We start from the raw sequence: 24934 nt of genomic DNA, 5'->3' as shown, positions 1-24934 counted from the left end.
AAGACCCCACTTAGGATGGTGGGATTATATATGGACACAACTTTCTGAAAGGCAAGAGCCACTATTGGTTAAAGCGCTAACTGCGCAAACCCTGTGACCCTGGGATTTAACTCCTAGGAGTTTATTCTGCTCCAGCACTCAGATGTGCAGCGAGAGATGTGGCAGAAGCATAATGAGAAACACAGGCAACCTCCAACTCTGTTAATAAGCAGGTTTGTGAAATAAGTTGTGATAAACCCATGTAATGGATTGTGAGGCAGCTGTTAAAAATAAACCTGTAAAGTGATTTGATGTCGGTAATACATGGCTAAATAAGGGAGGGGCAGAAAACAATTTGCTCAGCAGTAGCCAGGGGGTGAGCTCATTTTTGTTTAAAAAAGCATGTTAGTTTATGCTCAGAAAAAACCTAAAGAAATATCCATACACCAAACTGCTTATCTCGGCAGAGCTGTGTATTATACAATTCAGATTTTTTTTTTTTTTTTACAGTGAGCGTGAATTCCTTCCTTCCTTCCTTCCTTCCTTCCTTCCTTCTTCCCTTCCTTCTTTTTCTTTCTTTCTTCTTTTTTTTTTTTCGGGTCTTGCTCTGTCACCCTGGCTGGAATGCAGTGGCATAATCATGGCTCACTGCAGCCTCCAGCTCCTCAAGTGATCCTCCCACCTCAGCCTCCCAAGTAGCTGGGACGACAGGTATATGCCACCATGCTCAGCTAATTTTTTATTTTTGTAAAGATGGGATCTCTCTATGTTGCCCAGTCTAGTCTCAAATTCGTGGCCTGAAGCAGTTCTTCCACCTAGGCCTCTGGTTTCTTTTTTGACTCGTGTACTATTTAGAATGTACCTTGCTTAATTCCCACATATTTGGGGATTTTCCTGATTGCTTTATATTCTTGATTTCTAATTTAATTCTCTTGTGGTAAAAGAACATACCCTATGTGATTTTGATCCTTTGAAATATGCATATATGGTCTATACTGGTGAATTCCAAGTGTACTTAAAAAGTAGGTATTCTGCATTGTTGGATATAGTGTTCTATAATGTTGATTAGGATAAGATGTTTGACAGTGTTTAAGTCTTCTATGTCCTTAATGATTCTCACTCTACTTATTATGTCCGTTATTGAGAGAGGTGTGTTAAACTCTCCCAACTCTTTTATTTTTAATTTTTTACAGTCATCCAGCCCAAAATGTCAAAAATCTCCCAACTCTGAATTGTGGATTTGTCTATTCTCTGCAAGTTTTTGCTTCATGTAATTTATTGTTAAGTGCATACTGTCACACCTCAGTATCAATGGGGGATTGGTTCCAGGACCTTCCTTGGATACCAAAATCCGAGGATGTTCGAGTCTCTGATACAAAATGGCATAGTATTTGCATATAACCTATGTACATTCTGCTATACACTTTAAATCGTCTCTAGATTATTTATAATACCTAATATAATGTAAATGCTATGCAACAGTTGTTATACTGTATTGTTTAGGAAATATTGACAAGGAAAAAAGACTACATGTTCCGTGCAGACATAATTTTTACCCCAAATATTTTCAACCTGTGGTTGGTTGAATCCATGAGTGTAGAAACTATGGATATGGAGGGCTGACTGTATACAGTAAGGATCATTATATCTCATTGGTGAAATGACCCTTTCATTGCTAGGAAATGTTGCTTTTCCTCTCTAGCAATACTCATTTTCTTGAAGTCTACTTTGTCTGATGTTAATGAAGTTTCTCTAACTTTCTTATGTTTCATGTCTGTATGATATACCTTTTATTCTTTTTCTTTTAAACTATCTGTGTCTTATAGTCTAAATATGTGTCTTGTAGGCAGCATATAGTTGGATCTCACTTTTTTTTTTTTTTTAAAGACGGGGTCTTGCTCTATTGCCCTGGCTGGAGTACAGTGGTGCAATCATAGCTCATCGCACCCTCAAACTCCTGGCTCAAGTGAACCTCCCGCCTCGGCCTCCCACTGAAGTTACAGGCATGAGCCACCACGCCTGGCCTGTTTTTGTTTGTTTGTTTTCTACTTGTGTCATCTGTTCTTTGTTCCTCCTTTCCTGCCATCTTTTGGATTAACCAAATATTTTTTAGTAATCCATTTTCTTTCTTTCCTTTTTAGCCATATCTCTTTGCTTTATTTTGTTAGTGGTTGCTAGGGATTAAATATTCATCTTTTGCTTGTCACAGCCTATTCTGAGTGAATATTATACCTCAATATGTATAGTATCAGAGACCGGCAGCAGTATATTTTTCCATTTACCTTACTTCTTTACAGTTGACATACATTTTACTTGTGCATATGTTATAAACCCTACAATATATTGTAATTATTTTTGTTTTAAATAGTCATTCATCTTTTAAAGAAGTGAAGATATAAAGGGGGAAGGACTTTTATATGTACCCACCTATCAATACTCTTCACTCCTTGGTTTAGATCCAAGTTTCCTTCTGGTATCATTTTCTCAGCCTGAAGAACTTCCTTTAACATCTCTTGTAGTGAAAGTGTGCTGGTGACAAATTTTCTCAGCTTTCATATGCCTGAAAATGACATGATTTCATCTTCATTTTTGAAGGATGTTTGGCTGCATATAGAAATCTATGTTGACAGTTTCTTTCTCTTAACACTTTAAAGATGTCATTCTATTGTCTTCTGGCTTGCACTTCTTCTGATGAGATCTCAGAGGTTATTTTTACCATTGTTGCCCTACATATTAAGCACCCTCCCCCGCCTCCAGCTGCTGTTAATATTTTCTCTTTAGCTTTCAGCAATTTGACTATGATGTATCAAAGTGCGACTTACTTTGTGTTTGTTCTGCTTGGATCTCAGAGATTCTTGGATATGTGGGTTGAAATTTTTAATGAAATTTTGAAATTCTCCTGTCATTATCTTCTGAAATCTTTTTCCTGCCTGTCTCTCTTCTTTCTGGAACTCCAGTTCCACATGTGTTAGACTGTGTGGTATTGTCCTCCAGGTCTCTTAGATTTGGTTCTTTTCTTCCAGTCCTTTCCCATCCCCCTCTTTGCTGCAGTTTGGCTACTTCCTGTTGCCTCTTTTCCTGTCTTTAAATTCACTGATTGCGGCACACCTAGTGATTTGTTTCATTTAAGATACTGTATTTTCCAGTTCCAGAATTTCCATCTGGTTCTTTTTCACAGTTTTCATTTCTCTGCTGAGATTCTCCATCTGTTCACTCATTTTAACTATCTTTTCCTTTAAGGTTTTAAATGCACTCATAATAGCTGTTTTAAAGTCCTGGTGTGCTGATTCTGACATCTGTGTCATCCCCTGATCTGATTCTATGGTCTCTTTTCTCTCCTCATAGGAGTCACATTTTCCTGCTTTTTTGCATGTCAAGGAGCTTTCAATTAAATGCTAGACATTGTGTTTCTGATATTTTTGAAGGTCTGGATTGTGTCATCATTCTGCTTTAAGAGTATTGAGTTTGGAGGATTAACTCCATCCCATTGAAGCTTATTTTTAGGCTTTGTTAAGTGGGACTAGAGTGTTCTTACTCTAGGGCTAGAGTATCCCTGCAGCTAAGGTCTGCCCTTTCTGGACTCTCAGCTGAATGTCTGGGGTGTTCAGCAAGTTCTCTCACTTTGGTTGTCAGAATGCCAGCATCTCCCAGCCCTGTGTGAATTTCCATTCAGTTCACCGCTTCCCAGTAGCTTTTCTCTACCAGGCCTCTGGAGTCTCACCCTGCACATGTGCAGCTCCGTATTGGCCAAAGGCTCAGTGAGCCCTTATGAGATTTCTGGAACCCCTTCTGTGCACAGCTGCCTCCTCTCCATTACCCTGTTCTACAAAGTCTGGCTGTTTCAGGCTCTAATCTTTGTTGCTTCCACCCAGTGAGCCTGCTGATCCGTTTGGGCTCCGCTTCTCCTGTGCCATGACTTGAGAAGTGCCCGTAGGTAGAAATCCAGGATGAATGTGGGGCTCGTTTTGTGTGTTTCCTGCCTCTCAAGGATTACAGACCTGTCTCTCTGTTGTCCAGTGACTCTAAAGAATTGCTTCATAGATTTTATTCAGTTACACAGCTTTCTATAAGACAAGTTAAATAGGATACCCGTTAACTGCTTCATGGCCAGAACTGGAAGCTAAGCATGGGTTTGATGTCACACAGACCTGGGTTTGGACTCCAGCTCTGCCCCTTAGTGGCTCTGTGACCTAAAGCAGGTTATTTCATCTCTTTGAGCCTCAGTGTCTTTACCTAAGAAACAACAGGTTATTGTGAGGGCCAAATAAAACAAAGCAACAAAGCACACTTAGCACAGTGCTTGGCACATAGGAGTGTCTCAGTTCCCAGCAGCCTTTTTTTTTCTTTTTCTTTTCTGTCTTTCTTTCTTTTTTTTTCTTTTCTTTCTTTTTTTTTTTTTTTTTTTTTTTGAGACAGAGTCTCACTGTGCTGGAGTGTAGTGGTTTAATCTCTGCTCGCTGCAACCTCTGCCTCCTGGGCTCAAGCGATTCTTCTGCCTCAGCCTCCCAAGTAGCTGAGATTACAGGCTTCCACCACCACGCCAGGCTAATTTTTGTATGTTAGTAGAGACAGGGTTTCACCATGTTGGCCAGGCTGATTTCGCGTAGCTGACCTCAAATGATCCTCCCTCCTTGGCCTCCCAAAGTGCTGGGATTACAGGTGTGAGCCACTGCGCCTACCTCCCAGCAGCCTTTATTTCTCACTTATATGTCCTTTGCTGGTGAGGCTGCCAACCACATTGGATTAAATTAAATGACAACTGCTGTCATTTACATAGTGAATTAAGCATGTCATTATTGAGGAATAAATCCTTGGTGACGGTAATTTCGTCAAACATTCATGCTATCCGGTTAACCGTAGGATGTTTTTTTGGTCTCTTTAGTATAGGCAGAAAACTTCTTAGCCCTAAAGGTAAGAAAGCCAAAAGTGTGCAATCAACAATTCATGAAAATATAGCTTAACTCTTCTGGCTTTGGCTAGGAAGGGCTTTCAAGGCCAAGGAGGAGTCGCCTGTTTGTTCACTCATGCTTGTTGCCCAGCACCTCCTATGTGCTGGCCCTGGCTCAGGGCTCGAGACACAGTGGGGCCAGAGGGAGGCTCCTGCCCAGGGCAGGGAGGTGTCCAGAAGGGGGCGGCTGCCACTGGCCAGGTGACTCCAGCATGGTACCTTTTTTTTTTTTTTTTGAGAAGGAGTCTCACTCTGTCGCCCAGGCTGGAGTGCAGTGGCGTGATCTTGGCTTGCTGCAACCGCTGCCTCCCAGGTTCAAGCGATTCTCCTGCCTCAGCCTCCTGAGTAGCTGGAACTACAGGTATACACCACCACACCCAGCTAATTTTTATATTTTTGATAGAGACGGGTTTTCACCATGTTGGCCAGGCTGGTCTTGAACTCCTGATCTTGAGTGATTGCCCACCTCAGCCAAAGTGCTGGGATTACCGCCACGTGGTGCCTTTTAATGATGAGTCAGCCCACTTGAAATATGAATCTATCCTATTATGTGGCCCCACCATCCCGTGGAGATGTCCTGCCAGCTGGAAGGGCTGTGGAAGCAACATGCCGCACCCCTTCTCCGTGTAACAAGGGTGCGAATGTGGACGCACTTGAGGCACATTGCTCAGAGATGAGCAGCCCTCCACCGGAAGGCTGATCCTCCACAGCGACCCGGAGGGAGCGGAGTTCTGCGCAGCAATTCCAGGTGCAGCGAGGCCCTGCAGGGCTCCTCTGTGGGCAACATCCTCGTTAGTGTCTTCCCCGCGCCGTCCATTTTTAATGTGTTCTTGGCCAAATGCATTCCTTTTCATTCCACCTCTCCTTCTTCTTTATTTCCCGGCTCCTTTTTGATATTTACTTTTACCTGGACACATACCCACACACAGAAAAACCCTTTTATGCTTTTTTCAGTGACCTTTTTTTTTCCCCCAGCAGGCAGCACTGGGGGTTCTTTTTTTCTCATCTTTCCTCCTATTTAAAATTTAATGGGTGCCTTTCTGTTCCCCTCTCCTTCAGTCTGCTGTGGGCAACTGCTGAAAGAGGCTGTGGCAGACAGGACCACGTTTGGCGAGCTCGTTCGGCCGTTTTTTGAAAAGGAGATGGCAGGTAGGCCACGTTCCCACTAACTGTCACGACCTTACAGGCTGCAGAGAGAACTTTCTCTTTGTGCGGCTCTCTGAACATCCAGGGGCTCAAAACTGGGGAGAACAGCTGGGAAATGGAAATTGGGTTTTCTTGTAAGCAAAGGCTCTGTTGCCTGTTTCTGGTCAGGCCTCTTGGTGTCTGAGCCCGATTCCCAGTGAGGTGAGTTTGTGGATGTGTGGGGGTTATCCCTAATGGTTTAGAATGTTCCTATTTCCCAAGACTGTTTGCTTTTCATAACTGGTACCACTTAAGATTGAGAGCCAGGAGAGGCCACAGACCTCCCAACATCCTTTTTTTTTTTTTTTTTTTTGAGACAGAGTATCAATCTGTCACCCAGACTGGAGTGCAGTGGTGCAGTCTCAGCTCACTGCAGCCTCAACCTCCTGGGCTCAGGTGATCCTCCCACCTCAGCCTCCCAAGTAGCTGGGACTACAGGTCCATGCCACCACACCTGGCTAATATTTTTGTATTTTTTGTAGAGATGGGATTTCTCCACGTTGCCCAGGCTGGTCTCGAACTCCTGGGCTCAAGTGATCCTCCTGCTTCAGCCTCCCAAAATGCTGGGATTACAGGCATGAGCCACCACCCCCTGCCCCCACATCCTTTGTTGTTTGGAATGTAAAAATACTGTGGGCAAATATTCCAATTTAATCAGCACTCAGAAGCCAGAAGGTTCAGACAGCTTTGCGGATGTGAGTGTTGACTGGCGTTGGTCCTCAGCAGTTAGGTGCTCGCCTGTTTGACAGGGGAAGCAGGACCAGATCCTCTTTCCAGGTGCCCTCTGTGATCCACAGTCTGAAAGCATTCCTAGGATCTGACCCCCAGCAAAGGCACCTTTGGGAGCATTCTAGTCAGGCTTCCTGAGTCCACGAAGGAGCCACAGAGAAGGGACTGAGCTGCTGAGGCCACACAGCCAGTTGGCGGCTGGGCTTCTCTGGATCCTCCGTCTGTCTCTTCCCTGGGGCAGTGAATTTCCCACTCACCCACACCTTCCTCCCCTGCACATGCTGCAACTCCTCCCAGCAATCAGTGCACACCCACTTGTCAAGTGTGATGTGCACACGTGCTTATTGTGAAGAAAGTGAATTCCAGAAGCAGCTGCCATTATAGTGAGCAGTGTGGGCATTGGCTAGGAACCCTCCTGGTGGAAGCTTGTGGCCTTCTCCTACCACTTTCCAGATGGAGCAGGTTGATGAGGAAGCACATGAAAATAGGCTCTGTCCTCCCAGCAATCCGCTGAGTGGGACTCCGGGGAGATGTCCTGGCCGGCCCTCCCAAGTCCCTCCTTAAGATGTCCTAACTTTGGGAGGCCGAGACGGGCGGATCACGAGGTCGGGAGTTTGAGACCACCCTGGCTAACACGGTGAAACCCCGTCTCTACTAAAAAAATACAAAAAGCTAGCCGGGCGAGGTGGCTGGCGCCTGTAGTCCCAGCTACTCGGGAGGCTGAGGCAGGAGAATGGCCTAAACCCGGGAGGCGGAGCTTGCAGTGAGCTGAGATCCGGCCACTGCACTCCAGCCTGGGCGACAGAGCAAGACTCCGTCTCAAAAAAAAAAAAAAGATGTCCTAGTCCGTGGGGCGGAGTTCCAGTGTGTGGAGTAGGAGCCATCAGACGCAATGATCTGTGTAGGCACAGGGCAGTGAGCGGGTCTGGTCCTGGGTGTCTGCAGTGGTCCACAGAATGAGGTGATCTGTGTAGGTGCAGGGCAGTGAGCGGGTCTGGTCCTGGGTGTCTGCAGTGGTCCACAGAATGAGGTGATCTGTGTAGGCGCAGGGCAGTGAGCGGGTCTGGTCCTGGGTGTCTGCAGTGGTCCACAGAATGAGGTGGAGGTAGGAGGCACCAGGGAGGGTGAAAACCAGCACGAGCTCTCATGCTTCCCAGTCTGGTTCAGATTCCAGCGCTGCCTCCACCAGCCATGTGGCACCAATAAACCACCTTGCCCTTCTTGAAGCCCAGGCTTCACGGTGACAGGATGGAGATAGAGGTACCTTCCTGCAAGGTTGTCCTGAGAAGCAGCCCTCATCCACATGCATACGGCCTGGGAGGCCGCAGGGCAGCTGCTGCTCTTCAAATCCACCTAGCGGCCGGGTGCGGTGGCTTGCCCATCATCCCAGCGGGTGCGGTGGCTCACCCCTGTCATCCCAGCACTTTGGGAGGCCGAGGCAGGTGGATGTTTTCAGCTCAAGAGTTCGAGACCAGCCTGGCCAACATGGTGAAACCCCATCTCTACTAAAAATACAAAAAAAAAAAAAAAATTAGCCAGGTGTGGTGGTGGGTGCCTGTAGTCCCAGCTACTTGGGAGGTTGGAGCAGGAGAATCGCTTGAACCCGGGAGGCAGAGGTTGCCGTGAGCCAAGATTGCACCACTACACTGTAGCCTGGGTGACAGAGTGAGACTCAGTCTCAAAAAAAAAAAAAAAAGTCACAGCAGTAGCAAGCAGCAGCAGTGGTAGAGTACCTGTTGCATCCTCAAGCATAATTTCTCTCCAGTTCTCTCCAAATTCCCATTTACTGAGGTGGGGATTAGCACCCTAAAGATTCGTTTAAAAAATAAGTGAATGTGGCCGGGCGCAGTGGCTCAAGCCTGTAATCCCAGCACTTTGGGAGGCCGAGACGGGCGGATCACAAGGTCAGGAGATCGAGACCATCCTGGCGAACACAGTGAAACCCCGTCTCTACTAAAAATACAAAATCGTGCCAGCGATTAGGATGTGAACATCTTTTTGGGAGGTTTTATTCTGCCTACCATGGCCAGCCATGTGAATCTTTGCCACTTTGTTAGGTGACAAAAGATGTGTTTATTTTTCATTGTGGTCTTCTGATTGTCGGTGAGGTTGGTAAAGTTGAGCGGGCGAGGTGGCGGGCGCCTGTAGTCCCAGCTACTCGGGAGGCTGAGGCAGGAGAATGGCGGGAACCCAGGAGGCGGAGCTTGCAGTGAGCTGAGATCCAGCCACTGCACTCCAGCCTGGGCGACAGAGCAAGACTCTGCCTCAAAAAAAAAAAATAAATAAAAATAAGTGAATGTGATACCAAATTAACCTAATTTATATAGCTTCAAGTAGTTGCTGGTAGTATTCCATAGTATGTCTGGGAGGTAATTTAATTGCCCACTAACAAGCATAGTGGTTCAGAAACAGAGACAATGGCCGAGCAGTTGAGGCTGTGCCAATCGGCCAGTCCCAGGGAAGGGTCTGCAGGAATTCGTTGACTCTTCTTGCAGCTTCCTTGTCCATTTGAATTTTTTTCAAAATATAGAATGACAAAAATAAAGATGTAGGTGGTTTCCAGATTTGCAGTCCTTCAATAATACTAAAATGCACACTCTTGTATGGAGAAACGTCCCTGGTGATCTTATTAGGATACACTGAGGCCTGAGTCCGTGGCGATGTCCAGGGACAGTGGCAGTGGTGATGCTGTACTGCCGTACGCTCCCACCAGCAGTGTGCACATGCTCATTCCCTGCCTGTCTCTGCCATCTCTGGGTATTGCCAGTGTATTTGTCTTCTGTTGCTTCGTAACAAACGTGGTTTAGAACAACACAGATTTATCTTGCAGTTCTGTAGGTCGGAAGTTCTGAAATCCAGATATTAGTAGGGCTGTGCTTCTTCCTGGGGCACTCAGGAGGATTTACTTCCCTGCCTTTTCCAGCTTCTGGGGGCCATCTCCATGCCTCGGCTCATGGCCCCTTCCTCTATCTTCAAAGCCAGCAGAGTAGCATTTTCCAATCTCTCTGTCTCTCTCTGACCTCTGCTTCTGCTATCACACCTCCCTCTCTGACTCTGACCCTCTTACCTCCTTCTTATAAGGACCCTTGGAATGACCCAGAACAGTCCAGGATCATCTCCTCATCTCCAGATCCTTAATTTAATCCCATTTGCAGAGCGCTTTTTGCCATATCAGGGAACATATTCACAGGTGCCAGCGATTAGGATGTGAACATCTTTTTGGGAGGTTTTATTCTGCCTACCATGGCCAGCCATGTGACTCTTTGCCACTTTGTTAGGTGACAAAAGATGTGTTTATTTTTCATTGTGGTCTTCTGATTGTCGGTGAGGTTGGTAAAGTTGAGCGTATTTTCGTAAGATAATTGGTTGTGTGTATTTTATCTTTGTGAACCGCCTCTCTATAGCCTTGGCCTGTTAACTGTTTTCCCTTGGCCCGTTTTTCAATTAAGCTATTTTGTTGGTCCTAATTGGTTTGTCAGTGCTCTTTGCATATTAGGGTTGTTTACGGCTTTCCATTACTTTTTCTTTGTTTTATCTCTCTGTTTCAAGTCACGTTATAATTTGGTAGTTTTAGCAATTGTTTGGAAAGAGAACAGTGACTCCTCACAGCCCTTTAGTTCTTGGGCATCGTGGGATGTCACGGTCACTGAGAAGGTCATATGAGGATGTTGGTTTTTTATGAGGTCATGGAGCTCTCGGCCTTCTGGTTTCCTCACCTCCTGTCTCCTACCATTTGACAGCAGTCTTATCTTCCTCGTCTTACAGGGAGTTGGGCATTTCCAGATCCTTAAGTAACCATCAGATATGGGCACCATTTTACTGACGTATTCAAACTGTATCTTTTGAGTAAATGAGGCCTATTGTTACTTCCTCTTCGAGAGGCAGAAATGAATGTGCTTGAATCAAAGCACATCAACTTTGTACAGAGCCGGCTTAATTCATCCACCACTAAAAGCAAACCCAAGAGTCCTTTCGGCCGGGCGCAGTGGCTCAAGCCTGTAATCCCAGCACTTTGGGAGGCCGAGACGGGCGGATCACGAGGTCAGGAGATCGAGACCATCCTGGCTAACACGGTGAAACCCAGTCTCTACTTAAAAAAAATACAAAAAAAACTAGCCGGGCGACGAGGTGGGCGCCTGTAGTCCCAGCTACTCGGGAGGCTGAGGCAGGAGAATGGCGGGAACCCGGGAGGCGGAGCTTGCAGTGAGCTGAGATCCGGCCACTGCACTCCAGCCTGGGCGACAGAGCAAGACTCCGTCTCAAAAAAAAAAAAAAAAAAAGAGTCCTTTCAAAGGTGGTCCAAGCACAGAGTCGTTTTTGTGTTTGTGTTTTGTATTTGGGGGACACAAAGGAGGCTGACGGCACAATTCCCAATTTTCTATAAAGTTAGCGAGACCCGGATCACTTCGATCTTCAATGTTTCATGCTAAATTTTTTCTTCCACAGCTTTTTGTTTATTTAGACAATGTACCTCTATACTTTCGCTCTTCCTACAAAATTAAAGACACAACAACAACCAATATCGTATCTCCCTAACGGAAGCAATAAATTCTGTCATTTCACTAATCCTGATCTTGCAGGGATAACAAAGAATGCATTTACATTCATAACCACTAACAGGGTCTCATTAGTGGGCTGTAGAGAAGCTGCGGAGAAAACCAAAGCGCTCGGCTGGCAGAGCTGGAACCACCCAGGTCTGGCAGGGGCCTGCTTCACCACCGGCTGAAACAGGAAGAAAATTTAAATGATTCTCCGCAGAATCTGGTTTTGAAGGGAAGGTCAGGCTGAACAGGGAGACTCTGCCGAGCCGACCACAGCCTGCTTATTTCTGAATAAGCCCAGCTGGCTGAGGCCCCCTCCTTCCCGAATTGAGCATTGAGCATTGGTGACATCTGTGACTCAGGGGTCCCCTAGCCTGCAGGTGTACCCCACTGTTTGGGCTCAAGGGGTGGTGATTAACCACATCCCTTCCCCATACCCTGAGTTCTGAACCCATTAGGAGACAGACCTCAGAGTTTGCTGAGAGCATAGAATGGATAATGTGGCTGAGATCCCAGGTCACAGTTGGGCTTCACATGCCCCTCCAAGGCCAGGCCTGGAGACAAGCCACCCGTTGTATGGCCATACCCCAATGGTGGGGACAGGGAGACGAGCCCCCACGCTTGCCCCAGAAAGAGCCCTGACTGAGTGGGGGCAGACGTGGAAGGAAATTCCTATGCACTGCGGGCCAAGGCCAGCCAGCGGGAGAAGGCAGAACCAGAGGGGCTCAGCCCGTCTCAGAGTGACTCTCCACTCTGGGAAGAGGGAGGCCACAGGGTGAAGGGAACAGTGGAATTCAGCTTCCCAACACTGCCCTGCAGCTAGAAGGGCCCTCCTGAAACTGGAGGACATGCTGCTGTATCCCGAGGCCTTCAGAACTTCCAGAAGAGGAGCCGCTGGTTGGTTGCTCTCCCGTATACCTTTGGGGAGTCCTTGGAGACATTCCAGATTCCCCTCTTCAATCCTAGGTCTGTACTGAGTGCCAGCAGCATTCCTGGGAACATAGGAAAGTACCCAGTCACTCTCCTGCCTGTTAGGAGTTTTCATCTGTAAGGTTCAGGAGCTCAGCAAATGAGATTATTGTAAAGACATGGAGACCTCATCACCATGGGGCAGAGGCCCCTATCATCTCTGAGCTTGCAGGTGTCACTGCCAGAACACCCTACCATCTAGCCACCAGTGCAGAAACCCCATCCTCACCACTCCCCAAGCCAGGCACTGTAGACTCTTCCTGGGTACCCCCTCGTTGCCCTAGTGGGTACTGGACCTCCTTCCCTGGGGACTCCACCCTGCCTGTGCTCCCGGCTGCTGGCCTCCTGCTGGTCTTTCACTGGGACCCCTGCCATTGCAGACTTGTGCCTTCTCTCCACTCACCTTGGAGCTGCGTGCCCCAGAGATGTGAGCTTTTGTTATTGTGCATCCCTGCCACCCTCACGGTCATGCTCACCACCGTCACCAGCTCAGCCAAACAGATCCAGATGTCATCTTTTCCCCGTGGAACCTCTTGCTCTTATCCCCACTCCAGGCCTCATGATGTTATGTCCCAGCCGTGACCTCTGCAGACTTAGTTCTGTTTTTGTCCTCACAGGTGCTGCCAACACCTCCTTCTTTCGAATCAGCAGCAAAATTAATAACTGTGCTGTTTTCCCATCTTTCCACATTTCCTGGGCAAAGGACCCCAGGGCCCCATCTTAGCGCATCTTCAACCCCTTGATCCCAGACCCTTGGTGACGGCACTGTGGACAGAGGATTGGGGAGATGCGTATTCTGTGCCTGGACTTTGAAATATATAGGTCCGACCTCCTAAACTCATTCCGACTTGAGCTGCAGTGAACAGAACAAATTTATTCCCCAGGGCTCCACACGTGGCGTTCTTTATACAGGCAACCTCCATTAAAGTCACCAGGAGTTTGCTCTGCATACGATAAACAGGGTCGAGCTTAAATCATGCAGCCTTAGTTGCCAGGGAGCTCCTGTCACTTTTACACTAGTACAAAACAAGTAAAAACGATTCTGGGCTTTTGGAAAAAGAAGTTCTCAGCTGTTTCTGTATCATTTAAAATGAGATGGTTGCCGCCGCCGGCCTCCATTGCCACCGTGTGCTACAGCAGTGTGCGCAAATTCCCTCTTTCCTCCCGGAACCCAAGCAAAGGCGCTACTAGATCTCAGTTCTCTGCTTAAATCAGCGGTGGCCCATAGTGGCCACCACCGCCAAATGACGTCCTCAGCTCCTTCCCCACAGCTCCATTCCTACCAAAGGGTGTTTGAAATTTCTGAATTCTGGAGGCCCAGAGCTTCCCAAGGAAATTGGCCATATTCTCTCTTTGCCCCTTGGAATATCGCTTCCCAATTTTCACTTAATATAAAACGATCCCTGCTCATGGGCCTCACTCTGTTGTTCAAACTCACCCAACACAAAGAAGTCTGAAGTCTGCACTGCTTTATTTTTAGCGTTTCTCATGAGAATTTTAGCCATAAATTAGGGTCCAGGGACTGTTAATGGTGGATATAACCTACTTCCAGGTTGCCAGGCCTAATTAATTATACAACGCCAGCTCTTCAGCCAGAAGGCCTGGCTTCTGCCCTGGCCCAGGGAACTGTTCTCGTTCTCGTGTGTTGCTTGGACTTCCCCTGGAGAGTAGCTATCCAGGGAGGAGATTAAAAACAGCCAAAGGCGGGTCTTGTCCTTGTTGGTTTCTGTCTTTGCTCCAGGTGCATGAGATGCTCATCTCAGCCTGTCCACAGCACGTTCGGAACATGCTGGAACTGCATGGTCAGGAGCCCGCCAGCCACGCCACCTCCCCAGCAGTGGGGCTTCTGAGTCAGACTCTAGCTTTTCACATCTCCTGTCTCTCCATACACTCTGCGACACCTGCCCAACTGGTTTATCAGCCCAGTTACAATGAGCTCCTGACTGGCAGCTGACCCTGTGGCCCCGGCCCGCCAGCATCTCCCAACAGCTAAAGCAGTTCTGTTGTAGGAAGGGCTCACATTCCTTGGCACATACCAGACATATCCCATTCTTATTGTTGTGAGAGAAAACAGCTATTTCATTGGTAATGAGTTTCCCCTAAAAGCGAAAGCCCTGGTATGTAGAAGAGGTGATGTGGAAGACAGATCATTATCGAATTGTTACCTGTGCACCTCCCACACATCCCTACATTTCCTAAATATTTCTGCTGGGAAAGGTCCCTCATGGCCTAATAGAACCCGAGAAAAGGCGGGAGATTTGAGAGAGTTTCAAGAAGCTAATTTGCACCCTTTCTGGTAATGAGACCTCCCTAGCAAATGCAGCCATCGTAATACAAACACGCCAAAGCAGCCCCCAATTGGGATGATTATGTGTTTTCAAGAGCCTTCCGTGAGTCCAGATCCCAGGAGGCATGGATCAGAGCTCAGCCAAAGTGCTTCATTTTTAAGGGGGAATTAATATTCTCATCACTAAATGCACACTAAAGATCGACAATAGACCAGTTTTTCTCTTTTGTTAAAAACTTGCAAAGAGTTGCTGAGTTGAAAGACAAAGTAAATCTCCCCATCTGAGGAGGTAAGCGGAATGCTATTTCTTGTTTTTAGCAGAGCAGCTTCGGCGAGCTGCAAGCTGTCTTCCCGTGGAGGGGAGACCCTGAGGGACCCTCTGCCCGTTTCCAGCAAGCCTTTGCATGCGGTGTGTTTGTACTCGCTGAAGACAGCGCATGACTCTCTAAATAATTTACCAGTTGATTAATAGACTCACAGGGGTATAATTAGAAGAGGGAGAGACAGTGGGTACAGTAACCGGTACAGTGCTTGGGGGAACAGGAGCCTTTATTTTTTTAAAGAAACTTTCTAGGGTGCTGGGCGTTTGAAGATAAGTTGGGAAGAGCTCAGTGCCTCTTCTCTTTTGAAGTGGAAATAGGACAGTTTGAATCCGTCGAGTTTAATTTTTCACAAGCTTTAGGGGCCCCGCAGTGCAACTCCCTTTTTATTATTGAAAAAACTCTACATTTTTCTTTCATTTTTCTACACACACACACACACACACACACACACACACACACACCAAGCAGTAAGTAATAAACACATTAATTTACTCTTATCCTATGTGGATTTCCTTCGCGTTGCCTCCCCCAGGTGTGCTGGCCTCTGTCCCTTTGGCACCCCCAGCCCAGAGCCCCCTGCTGCAGGGTGGCCTAGAGGTGGATTAATGGATGCCCCTGTAATTTATGCATTTTAAAGGAACCCTCACCTCGGTCTGACAATGCTTTTGAAGTAGCTCCTTTTTTCAAGTCAAACTTTTGACTTTTCTGCTGGGACTGCTACAAAGATTTCCTTATGGAAACTAGGTAGGAGTCCTTTTCAGCCCGAGAGAAGGCTGTGGCCAAGATAGCCCAGCAGAGCGGGAGGGTGAAAGTGTTGTTTGGGTTCTGGGGGCTGGAGGGCCCGGGAATGAGGACAGTTAGAGGAAGGGCGAGCACCTTTGCCTATCAACAGGTTTGTGCCCCCCGAGGGCCCTTCTCCTCGGTTTTTGTACATGAGACTTCCATTTTGAAAGTGTGCATTGTCTCTCTCCAGTATGACAACGATGCTTTGCCAGGGGGCAGCCCCATCACCAAAAGGTCAAAAAGCCTTTGGTCAATGGCTAGTCCAGTGGGGAAACTGAGGCAGTGAATAACGCCAGATTCATTCGTGCATCCATTCGACGACATTGTCTCCCCAAGAAGAATGGGCGCTGCTGGAGTGGGGGCAGGTCTGGCCTGCTTAGCACTGTTCCTTGTCACCTGGCTGGAGCCACCATAGGGGCACAGCCAGATTTTCCTGTTGGGCTGAACGTCAGGTGTTGCTGTGTATCAGGCATCCAGATTAAAAAAGAAACCAAACCCAGCCCAGACATTTCTGGGGAGTCCAAGGAGAGCAGGAGTGCACAGAGTCATCCTTGCTCTGACCAGAGCTTCTAGAAGCGTTTCCCTTCCCATGGGCGGCCCCAACAGCTTCAGAGAAGAGCAAACCTCCAGTGCGCTCAGCTGTGAAATTGTCTCTGACAGGCCTGACCCTGGAGGCCGCGGGCCGCCTTCTCCAGTCGGGAGGTCTCTCGGTGTAGCTGTCTGGGCAGCCCCTGGCATGCCTAGAGCTGTGCTCCTGCCCCTCACAGACCCCCCAGCGGCAGGTGCAGCTTGAAGCCTGTTTCCCTCTGGGAACGTCCTCGCCTGACGGGAGCTGACACGGGTTCTTTCTCACTGGGCTGTGAGCGGGGCCTGCAGAGGCAGGGGCAGGACATGAGGGGTGGGGAAGAGGTGGCCCCAGTGACCCTCTGCAGCCTCTACACCTATGATCGGGGACATGAGACTTGCTGGGGTTTGTCAACCAGAAGCTGGCTCTGAGGTTTCCTGTGCAAGAGAACTTGGCACAGCCTCATCGGACACGGAGGGAGGGAAGCGGGCGCCACACCCTGCAGCTTCACACCTGTCGCTGCTGCTCTGGGTGACAAGGGCACACCCGACAGAAGAAGCAAGATGGGAGCAGAGGGACACGGGAGAGGGAGAGGCGAGGGAAGAGGCTTCTTGGCATACAGAGGGATATACCTGCCCCCATCCCCTCCCTGGGAAGATCCTGGGGAAGCAGGGGATGCGGGAGGCAGGGGAAGGGGAAGGGGAGTTCCTCCTCCTCACCCTCACCGCAGACCTCCTCTGATTGACCCCATCCACAATCTTCATTGCAGAACTCTGACCTCCTCCCAGTCTTTGGTTGGTTTACTGGGAGACGAGATGGCCTCATCTGGGACCTCCCCACCCCAGGATCCCCCTGTTTCTGCTCATGCTGTCTGCTCGGCCGGCTGCTTCCAGGGCTGAGGAGCCAGCTCCCGCAGGGCTCATGGTAGGAGTTCAGCTAGGTTAGTGGAAGAGCGAGCCTGTGGCAGTTGACCTGGGTCCCTGTGGTGTGGACAATCCCAGGCCAGCCTGCCCCCAGCACCCGGGGCCCAGATGCTGCCCTCTGCTGCCTGCATTTCTATTCGGGTGAGGCCCCTCTCCATGGGCAGCCCCAGAGGCTTCAGAGAGTTAGTTTTTTGTGGTTTTTTTTTTTTTTTTGAGATGGAGTCTCTCTCTGTCGCCAGGCTGGAGCGCAGTGGCATGATCTCAGCTCACTGCAACCTTCCCCACCCCCCGGGCTCAAGCGATTCTCCTGCCTCAGCCTCCTGAGTAACAGAACTACAGGCACCTGCCACCACGCCCAGCTAATTTTTGTATTTTTAGTAGAGACAGGGTTTCACCATGTTGGCCAGGTCTCGATCTCTTGACCTTGTGATCCGCCCGCCTCGGCCTCCCAAAGTGCTGGGATTACAGGCGTGAACCACCGTGCCGGTCCAGAGAATGAGTCTTGAAGGAACAAACAGCAGACAGGTCACAGGGGGCAGCATGCAGCCTGAAGTGTTTCTAGAAGGGAAGTGAGTGACTGTCACTCCCAGATGGGAGGGGCCATGGCTACAGGTCAGGGCTCAGAATCACACAGACTTGGTTCCCATTCAGACTCTGCTTCCTCCCAGCTGTGCTACTGGGCAAGTCATGCACCCCGTCAGAGCTCCCTTCAGTTTTCCTATCAGTAAGGTGAGCTTTCCTAGGATCCCATTTGTTGGCTTGCTCTGTATAAAGGGAATTGTGTCTGTAATTCACTGCTTACTTACTGTGGTCACTGGTTACAATCACTGACTACTCACCATGATTATGAACAAGAATGGAGTTGCCATCGTCATCATCTTAGTGGTAGTAATGGTACTCACAGCAAGTCCTGTCGGGTGTGAATATACTTTATATATGGGGGATTTTTTATATTTATGTATTTCCTGTGACTACCACCAGCTTTGGGGACCCGATCCCTGTGGTAACTGGGAACTGACAGAGCTCCAGTTTGCATTACTCTGATGCTCCGTGATATGGTTGGCTGTGTCCCCACCCAAATCTCATCTTGAACTGTAGTTCACATAATCCGCACATGTCGTGGGAGGGACCCGGTGGGAGGTAACTGAATCATGGGGGTGGTTACCTCCATGCTGTTCTCGTGACAGTGAGTTCTCACAAAATCTGATGGTTTTATAAAGGACTTTCCGCTGCTCTGCCCCTTTGCTCTGCACTTATCCTTGCTGCCTCTATGTGAAGAAAGACGTGTTTGCTTCCCCTTCTGCCATGATTGTAAGTTTCCCAAGGCCTCCCCAGCCTTGCCGAAGTGTGAGTCCATTAAACCTCTTTCCTTTGTAAATTACCCAGTCTTGGGTATGTCCCCCAGTTATCTCTTGTAGCCTAACCAGCTACCCTCCAATTTAATGGCATAAAATGACACTGAGTTTATTATTCTCCTGATTTAGTGGGTCAGGGTTTGGGGCAGGACATGGCAAGGAGGCCTCGACTCTGCTCTGTAGTGACTTGGGCTTAGGTGTGTTGCCTTGAACTGCCTAGGAGAGCTGGGCTGGCTCACCCGGGGACTTACATCTGGATCTCAGTTCTGGCATCAGCTTTGTTCCTTGGTTCTTCTCCACGTTGCATCTGCCGGGATGCTGTGTCCAAGACAGATTCTTCATCGCCGTGCCTGGTGCCTGGGAGGGCACGCTTGGAATGGCTGGGGCTGGCCAGGCATCTTCCCTCCTCACAGCCTCTCCCTGGGGCTGGCTTCACCTGCCTTTTTACATGGTGGCTGGCTGCTCCTGGCACAAGCACTCCACAGAGTCCAAGGGCGGCAGTGGTTGGGTGGAAGGTGGGGCCAGTGGCCAGGCATCCCATGATCTCACCGCAGATACCCCAGCATACACTTCTGTCTGATTCTATTCATGGAGCTTGTCACTGGGGCCAGCCCAGGTTCCAGGGAGGGGATTGAGACACCGGCCCCCTCCCACCCCCTGCCCTGGGAAGAGTAGCAAGAAGGCGTGGCCATCTTTAATCTCCCACACCAGGGAAGGTTGGATGTGAGCATTTCAGTTTTGTTCAGGATGGGCTGCCCCACGTGCCTGGGAAGCAGCCACAGCCTAAGCAGCCCTCAGGAGCTGGGTCCCCAGGTGACATTGGGCGCCACACAGGGGCCTACCAATACCTCCGTGGCTTTGGAGCCCAATGCTGTCCTCATGAAGAACAGGAAGCCCTGGCTAGGAGGTAAAATGAGTCGTCCAAAGGCAGGTTGCAAGTGGAATGCAGATTGCAGGGCATAGTTCGGGCCTCTAGTCCTCATGATCACAGTGCTCCTCCTCGTAAAAGTCAGGTGGCAGCAAGCAGCCCCAGAGCTGGATTGGCTGTATGCAAATCCAAGCTCCACTGCCTGTGAGCTGTATGGCTGTGGGCAAGTCACTTCCTCTTCCTGTGCCTTGGTTTTCTAATCTGTAAAATGGGATTCTGTGACTACTTCTTTCGTAGGGAGAAAACTACATGAATTAATATTTGAATTAGAACAAAGACAGGCTTAGAACAGGGCCAGGCTCATCATATGCACTCTAGCATACATGCTTGGTGAGTCATATCCTATTGTATCCTTTCCTTCCCAGAACACTGGGTTCATGGTTCTGCTTGCTGCTGACTTTCTTCTCACAGATTGCGTGGGCTATGGCATCCTCGCTGCCCTTGAGATATGGGAGAAAAAAACTGATTCTAAGCCCTGAATTCATTAAAATGGAAGGAAAATCATGTTCCTTAAACTCTTTGATCTGCAGTGTACACTTAGTGAATACATCATACTTTATTTATTTATTTTATTTTATTTTTTTTTCAATTTTATAACTTTATTTGATGTATTTGATGATCAGCAATTAGTTCTCATCCACATTGACGGTCTGTAGATTTTTGAAAGTGGTAACAGGTACATAGGTAACCAAAGTATAGAGCTTATTTGGTGAATCTTCATCCTCATTACGTTTTCTGGACAGCCGCACACGGATTCGGTATGGGACATTCCTTATTCCTTTGGCCCAGACAGCTTTGTTGAGCCTGGTATCAATGCGCACATCTGGAGTTCCCATCTCCTTCATGGCAAATTTCCGAATCTCTTTGAGTGCCCGAGGGGCACGCTTCTTGAAGCCCACTCCATGGATGCGCTTGTGAATGTTGATGGTGTATTCTCGGGTCACCACCTCGTTGATGGCAGAACGGCCCTTTTTCTTCTCGCCACCCTTCTTTGCGGGAGCCATTCTGCCGGGTCCAAGTTAGGACATCATACTTTAAAACAATCCAGTTCACACGCAGACTAGCTGACCTCTGCTCATTTTCCCAGATACTTTCATATTCCAGTGAAAGATGTAAAAGTGTACTTTAAAATAAGAAGAATTATCAAATCATTCTGCACAGTGTGGCTAGCTGAGCTTTTCTAATAAAGAAGTCTTACTGATTTGCTAAGTGATGTACCAGTTGTTTATAGAAGAATGTCTATTTTTGAATGGTCTCTTTTGTCACCTAAGACTTCATTTGAAAGGGACAAACTGGCCAGGCGTGGTGGCTCACGCCTATAGTCCCAGCACTTTGGGAGGCCGAGGCGGGCGCATCACCTGAAGTCAGAAACTCAAGACCAGCCTGGCCAACATGGCGAAACCCCATTTCTACCAAAAATACAAAATAAAATTAGCTGGGCCTAGTGGCACTCTCCTGTAATCCCAGCTACTCATGAGGCTGAGGTAGGAGAATCTCTTGAACACAGGAGGTGGAGGTTGCAGTGATCCAAAATTGCACCCCTGCACTCCAGCCTGGGCGACACAGTGAGACTACTCCGTCTCCAAAAAAAAAGAAGAAAAAGGGGACAAACCGAAATGTTCACTGTTGGGCATCTCTGCCCCTCAGGTAGATATGTCAACGCCATGTGGGCACCTCAGTGTTGTCTTTGCCTTTTGCCCGAGTAGACATGGTAAAGAAGGGAGTGACAGAAAGTGGGTGGCCCTCTCCAAGGGAGGAGGGACACAACGTGGCTTCCTAGTCTGCAGGGCACCCAGGGCTGATGTACTTACTTCTCTGGACTTGACAGAAAATCCAATATTAAAACATTATTATTTCCTGGCACCATTGTCTGCCAGGCAATTTTAAATGTTGTGAAGCAGTAGAGGTATCAGAGTAGAAATGTTGGCGTCTAAGGAAACCGTGGAAGGTGTCTGTTTCATCTCCTACTTGGGGAACCAAGGCCCGGCCAAATGGGGGTTTGTCTGGGGCAAGTGACTTGAGTTTACCAAAGAGCAAGCTAGATCCGGTGGGCCTTACCCTCCCTTAGGAATTGCAGGGTGCGGCCGATGGAACAATCCTGGTTTCTCCTCATTATCTTTACAGGTTTGGAAATGTTCTGTGCGTTGCTGGCAGCGTTCACTTGGGGGTGCAGAACCTGTGTTCTACCAGCAGGTGGTAGTAAATAACAAACAAACGGCTTCACCAACGGAAACCCCTGGCGCCAGGTCCCGGCACTGGGGCGCTGCGGGGCCTTCAGGGCGCGCGGGATTTCCGGCGACAGCAGCGAGATGAGCTTGCAGGCCCAGCTGCTGGGAATCCGTGCCATCCCGAGAGTGATGGCCTCCAGAGATGGGAGATGTTCAACTTTCCTTGAATTAAGTCAGGGCCTTCGCAAACCTCCCAGCAGCCTAGAGTAGAGACCCTGGCGGGATGCAAGCCGTGCTTCTTTCAGGCACCAGGTTGTGTGAAATGGAAATTAAAAACAAAACCAAAGGCAACCCCCTTTCCTCCTCCACAGTCCTGTTCCTTTTCTAAGATTCCCTGGACCTCCTGGATCCTGTTGGGTCCCTTTCAGGAGGGGTGGGACCCGGGGACCCAGGGACCAGGAACTGTGCTGGGAGGAGAAAGAGAAGCAAATGCCGGCCTCCCGCCATGAACACTGATGCTCGCCTTGACGTCGATTTCTTTTTTCTTTTTTCTTTTTTTCTTTTTTTTGAGATGGAGTCTCCCTCTGTCGCCCAGGCTGGAGTGCAGTGGTGCGATCTCGGCTCACTGCAAGCTCCACCTCCCAGGGTCACACCATTCTCCTGCCTCAGCCTCCTGAGTAGCTGGGACTATAGGCACCCGCCACCACGCCCGGCTTATTTTTTGTATTTTTAGTAGAGATGGGGGTTTCACCGTGTTAGCCAGGATGGTCTCGATCTCCTGACCTCATGATCCGCCTGCCTCGGCCTCCCAAAGTGCTGGGATTGCGAGTGTTAGCCACCGCGCCCGGCCGACATCAATTTCAAGGAGGGCTTGAAGAAGGAAAGAAGTTGCACGGGGCAGCTTGAAGCGAATATGAGGGGTGAGGAGAGGGAGTGTGGGTGCGGTGTAGGTGTGTAGGTGTGTTTGTTAAATGTGTTTGTGTAATGAGGCTGTGTGCTTCGTGTACTGTGTGTGGATAGGTGGGTATACAGTGCGTGTTGTGCATGTGGGGGGCTGTAGGGGTGTGGGGTGTGTAATGTGTGTGTGGGTGTTTGTAGCTGAGTGCATGAGCACGTGTGTGTGTGCGCATGCCTGTGTGTTGTAGTGTTTCAGGTGTCGTGTGTAGACATGTATGTAGTCTGTGGGAGAGTTTATGAGTGTGCATGGAGGGGTGGCGTGTGCGGGGCATGTGCAAGGGTGTGTAGGGAGGTACTCAGCTCTTTCCAATTTGCCCTAGGGTGCCAAGGAGGGTCACACGGCTTATCATGGGTCTAGCAATCAACCTTGGCATGTGTTTTCCTTTAAGCCACTGGCTGAAGGAGCTATTTCCTTTTCTCCACTTTTTGTCCTATCTTTGTGTGCCACCCCCAGCAACCTTAGTGCCCCTCATATCTTCTCCCTCAGCAGCCCCAGGGACAATAACTGATGGGCAGAAAGCCAAGGTCCCTGCAGGGCTGGCTCTGCGGTGCAGTGCGGACAGCAGGCGGCGGCATGGCGCAGCAGGAGAGGCCTCCCGTGCCTGCTGGAAAACTGCAAGCTGGGCTGGGTGCGCTCTCCGGCCCCTTTCCTGTTCACACCCATCAGCTCTGGAGCTGGATGTGACTGAGGGTGACTGAAGCCAGATCGGCAGCCCAGGAGGAGTCAGTGCCGCCCAGTTCCATTTCATGGGTGTTGGGACTCCTGTCCCGAGACGTGGAACTGCTGTGCAGGAGGGAGCCCGATGGGATCCTGGGCCTTTAGACAGGACTCCTTCCCCTTCGAGACAGGAGGGTGGGCCACGGGCCCGCGGTCAGGGGTGGAGGGCTGGGAGCATCCCACTTGCCACCATGGATCCCCATCTACCCCCATGCCAAGCCCCAGGCACACCCAGCCCCGCGGGGAATAAATGGATTGAGATTTTAATAACCCAGAGGTCAACTCGAGGACTGCCATCTTTTATGGAAGATCTTGAGGAAAAAAAAAAAAACGAAACCATGTGGTGTGGCGTTATGAAACAATGGGATACTCATATCTTGCACTTGGCTAAATTTAGGGTTGACAGGACATTCCAGAGAGGTAGCCCTTGGCGGTAGCTTGTATGAAGGGTGAGATGTTAACTGTCAAGCCCAGAAATCAAGCCTGAGGCATCGACTTAATGGTGAAAGACTTTAGACCACACTGAAAAATCTCTATCTGAGAGGAGGAGAAAGGGTAAATGGACAGCATTATCAAGGGGACTCGAAACTTCTGGCAGAGCACAGTGAACCAAGGAGCAGCTCCTTCTCAGCTTTGTGCTAAGCTGGCTGGTCAGACCATATGGGGCTGGAAACGTGAGTCTGTAGCTGACAGGAAAAACCAAACAAAAACAGACACCGAGCTTCAGAGAGGCTGGGACAGGAGACACAGGTGGGTTTTGGGGAAATTACACTAAAGGCGGCGTCTTCAGGGTTCGCCCCTCACCCCTCAACCCGCGTGCCACCACTGAGGAGAGATGCTGACTGGGAAAGGTGGGTAGCCTCAGAGCAGCACCCAGTGGGGTCTGTTGCTTGTCTTGACCTAGGTGGGAGAGCCCTACCATGACACGGGATCCCTGGGTGCTGGGAGAGGACCAGTGCAGCCCCTTAGCCACGCAGCCCCAGTGAGGAACTGCAAGCAAAAATGTGTTGCTGTTCCGTATAAAAGGTTAAAGGACTCGAACGAGGAGCTTTCACAGGACTGCTAACACAGGCAGATGTGGGCAAATGCCCGTGACGCCAGGCTTCTGGGCAGAGCTTCCAGAACCGATGGAGTTACAGGACGGCCAGAGGCCACCCGCACTGCAGGTCCCCCGAAAGGGAGAGCCGCCCATGGCCTTCGGGGGAGATTGTGTCCTTTGTCGCTTTAGGAACCGCCACTCACAGGAGCCATTTCGACCTATTTTAGGCATCAAATGGTTTCCTTTAAAAAAAACACACCACATTTTTAGTGGAAAACTTTAAACACATGTAAAAAGTAGAGAGAATAGAATAATGAACCTGTGGGACCCATCGCTAGTATAATGAACCTCACGTGCTTGTGGCCACCCTTGTTGCATCTAGAACCACCCTCTCCTACCCCAGAGACCCCTCCCAGCGAACCCCAGGTGCTAGTGCTCATTCTTTTGGCTGCATATTTAATTGGCGAGTGGGTGATCACATAGAGATGAATGGAATGACTGAGAGGAAGGGTCTCCCTTGGTTATTTTCTGTTGCCG

General features: G+C 49.1%; 2 protein-coding genes across 4 annotated transcripts in view; one reads left to right on the top strand and one right to left on the bottom strand.

The window, feature by feature from the left end:
* AK8 (adenylate kinase 8) overlaps positions 1 to 24934 on the top strand; it is a 163021-nt gene that overhangs the window by 60331 nt on the left and 77756 nt on the right. For all 3 annotated transcript variants that reach the window (XM_033194892.1, XM_033194909.1, XM_033194901.1), the window contains one exon: positions 5987 to 6076. In XM_033194892.1, coding sequence (XP_033050783.1) covers positions 5987 to 6076 — 90 coding nt within the window. The remainder of the gene's footprint in view (positions 1 to 5986; positions 6077 to 24934) is intronic.
* LOC117073728 (60S ribosomal protein L31) lies at positions 20093 to 20558 on the bottom strand. The gene has a single exon (XM_033195010.1). It carries the CDS (start codon positions 20517 to 20519, stop codon positions 20142 to 20144), a length of 378 nt encoding a protein of 125 aa, XP_033050901.1. The 5' UTR covers positions 20520 to 20558; the 3' UTR covers positions 20093 to 20141.

Source organism: Trachypithecus francoisi, unplaced genomic scaffold, assembly GCF_009764315.1.
Source record: "Trachypithecus francoisi isolate TF-2019V2 unplaced genomic scaffold, Tfra_2.0 Contig01585, whole genome shotgun sequence".
Taxonomy (NCBI): domain Eukaryota; kingdom Metazoa; phylum Chordata; class Mammalia; order Primates; family Cercopithecidae; genus Trachypithecus; species Trachypithecus francoisi.
Note: the sequence above shows the minus strand (reverse complement) of the source record. Positions and strands in the feature narration are given on the sequence as shown.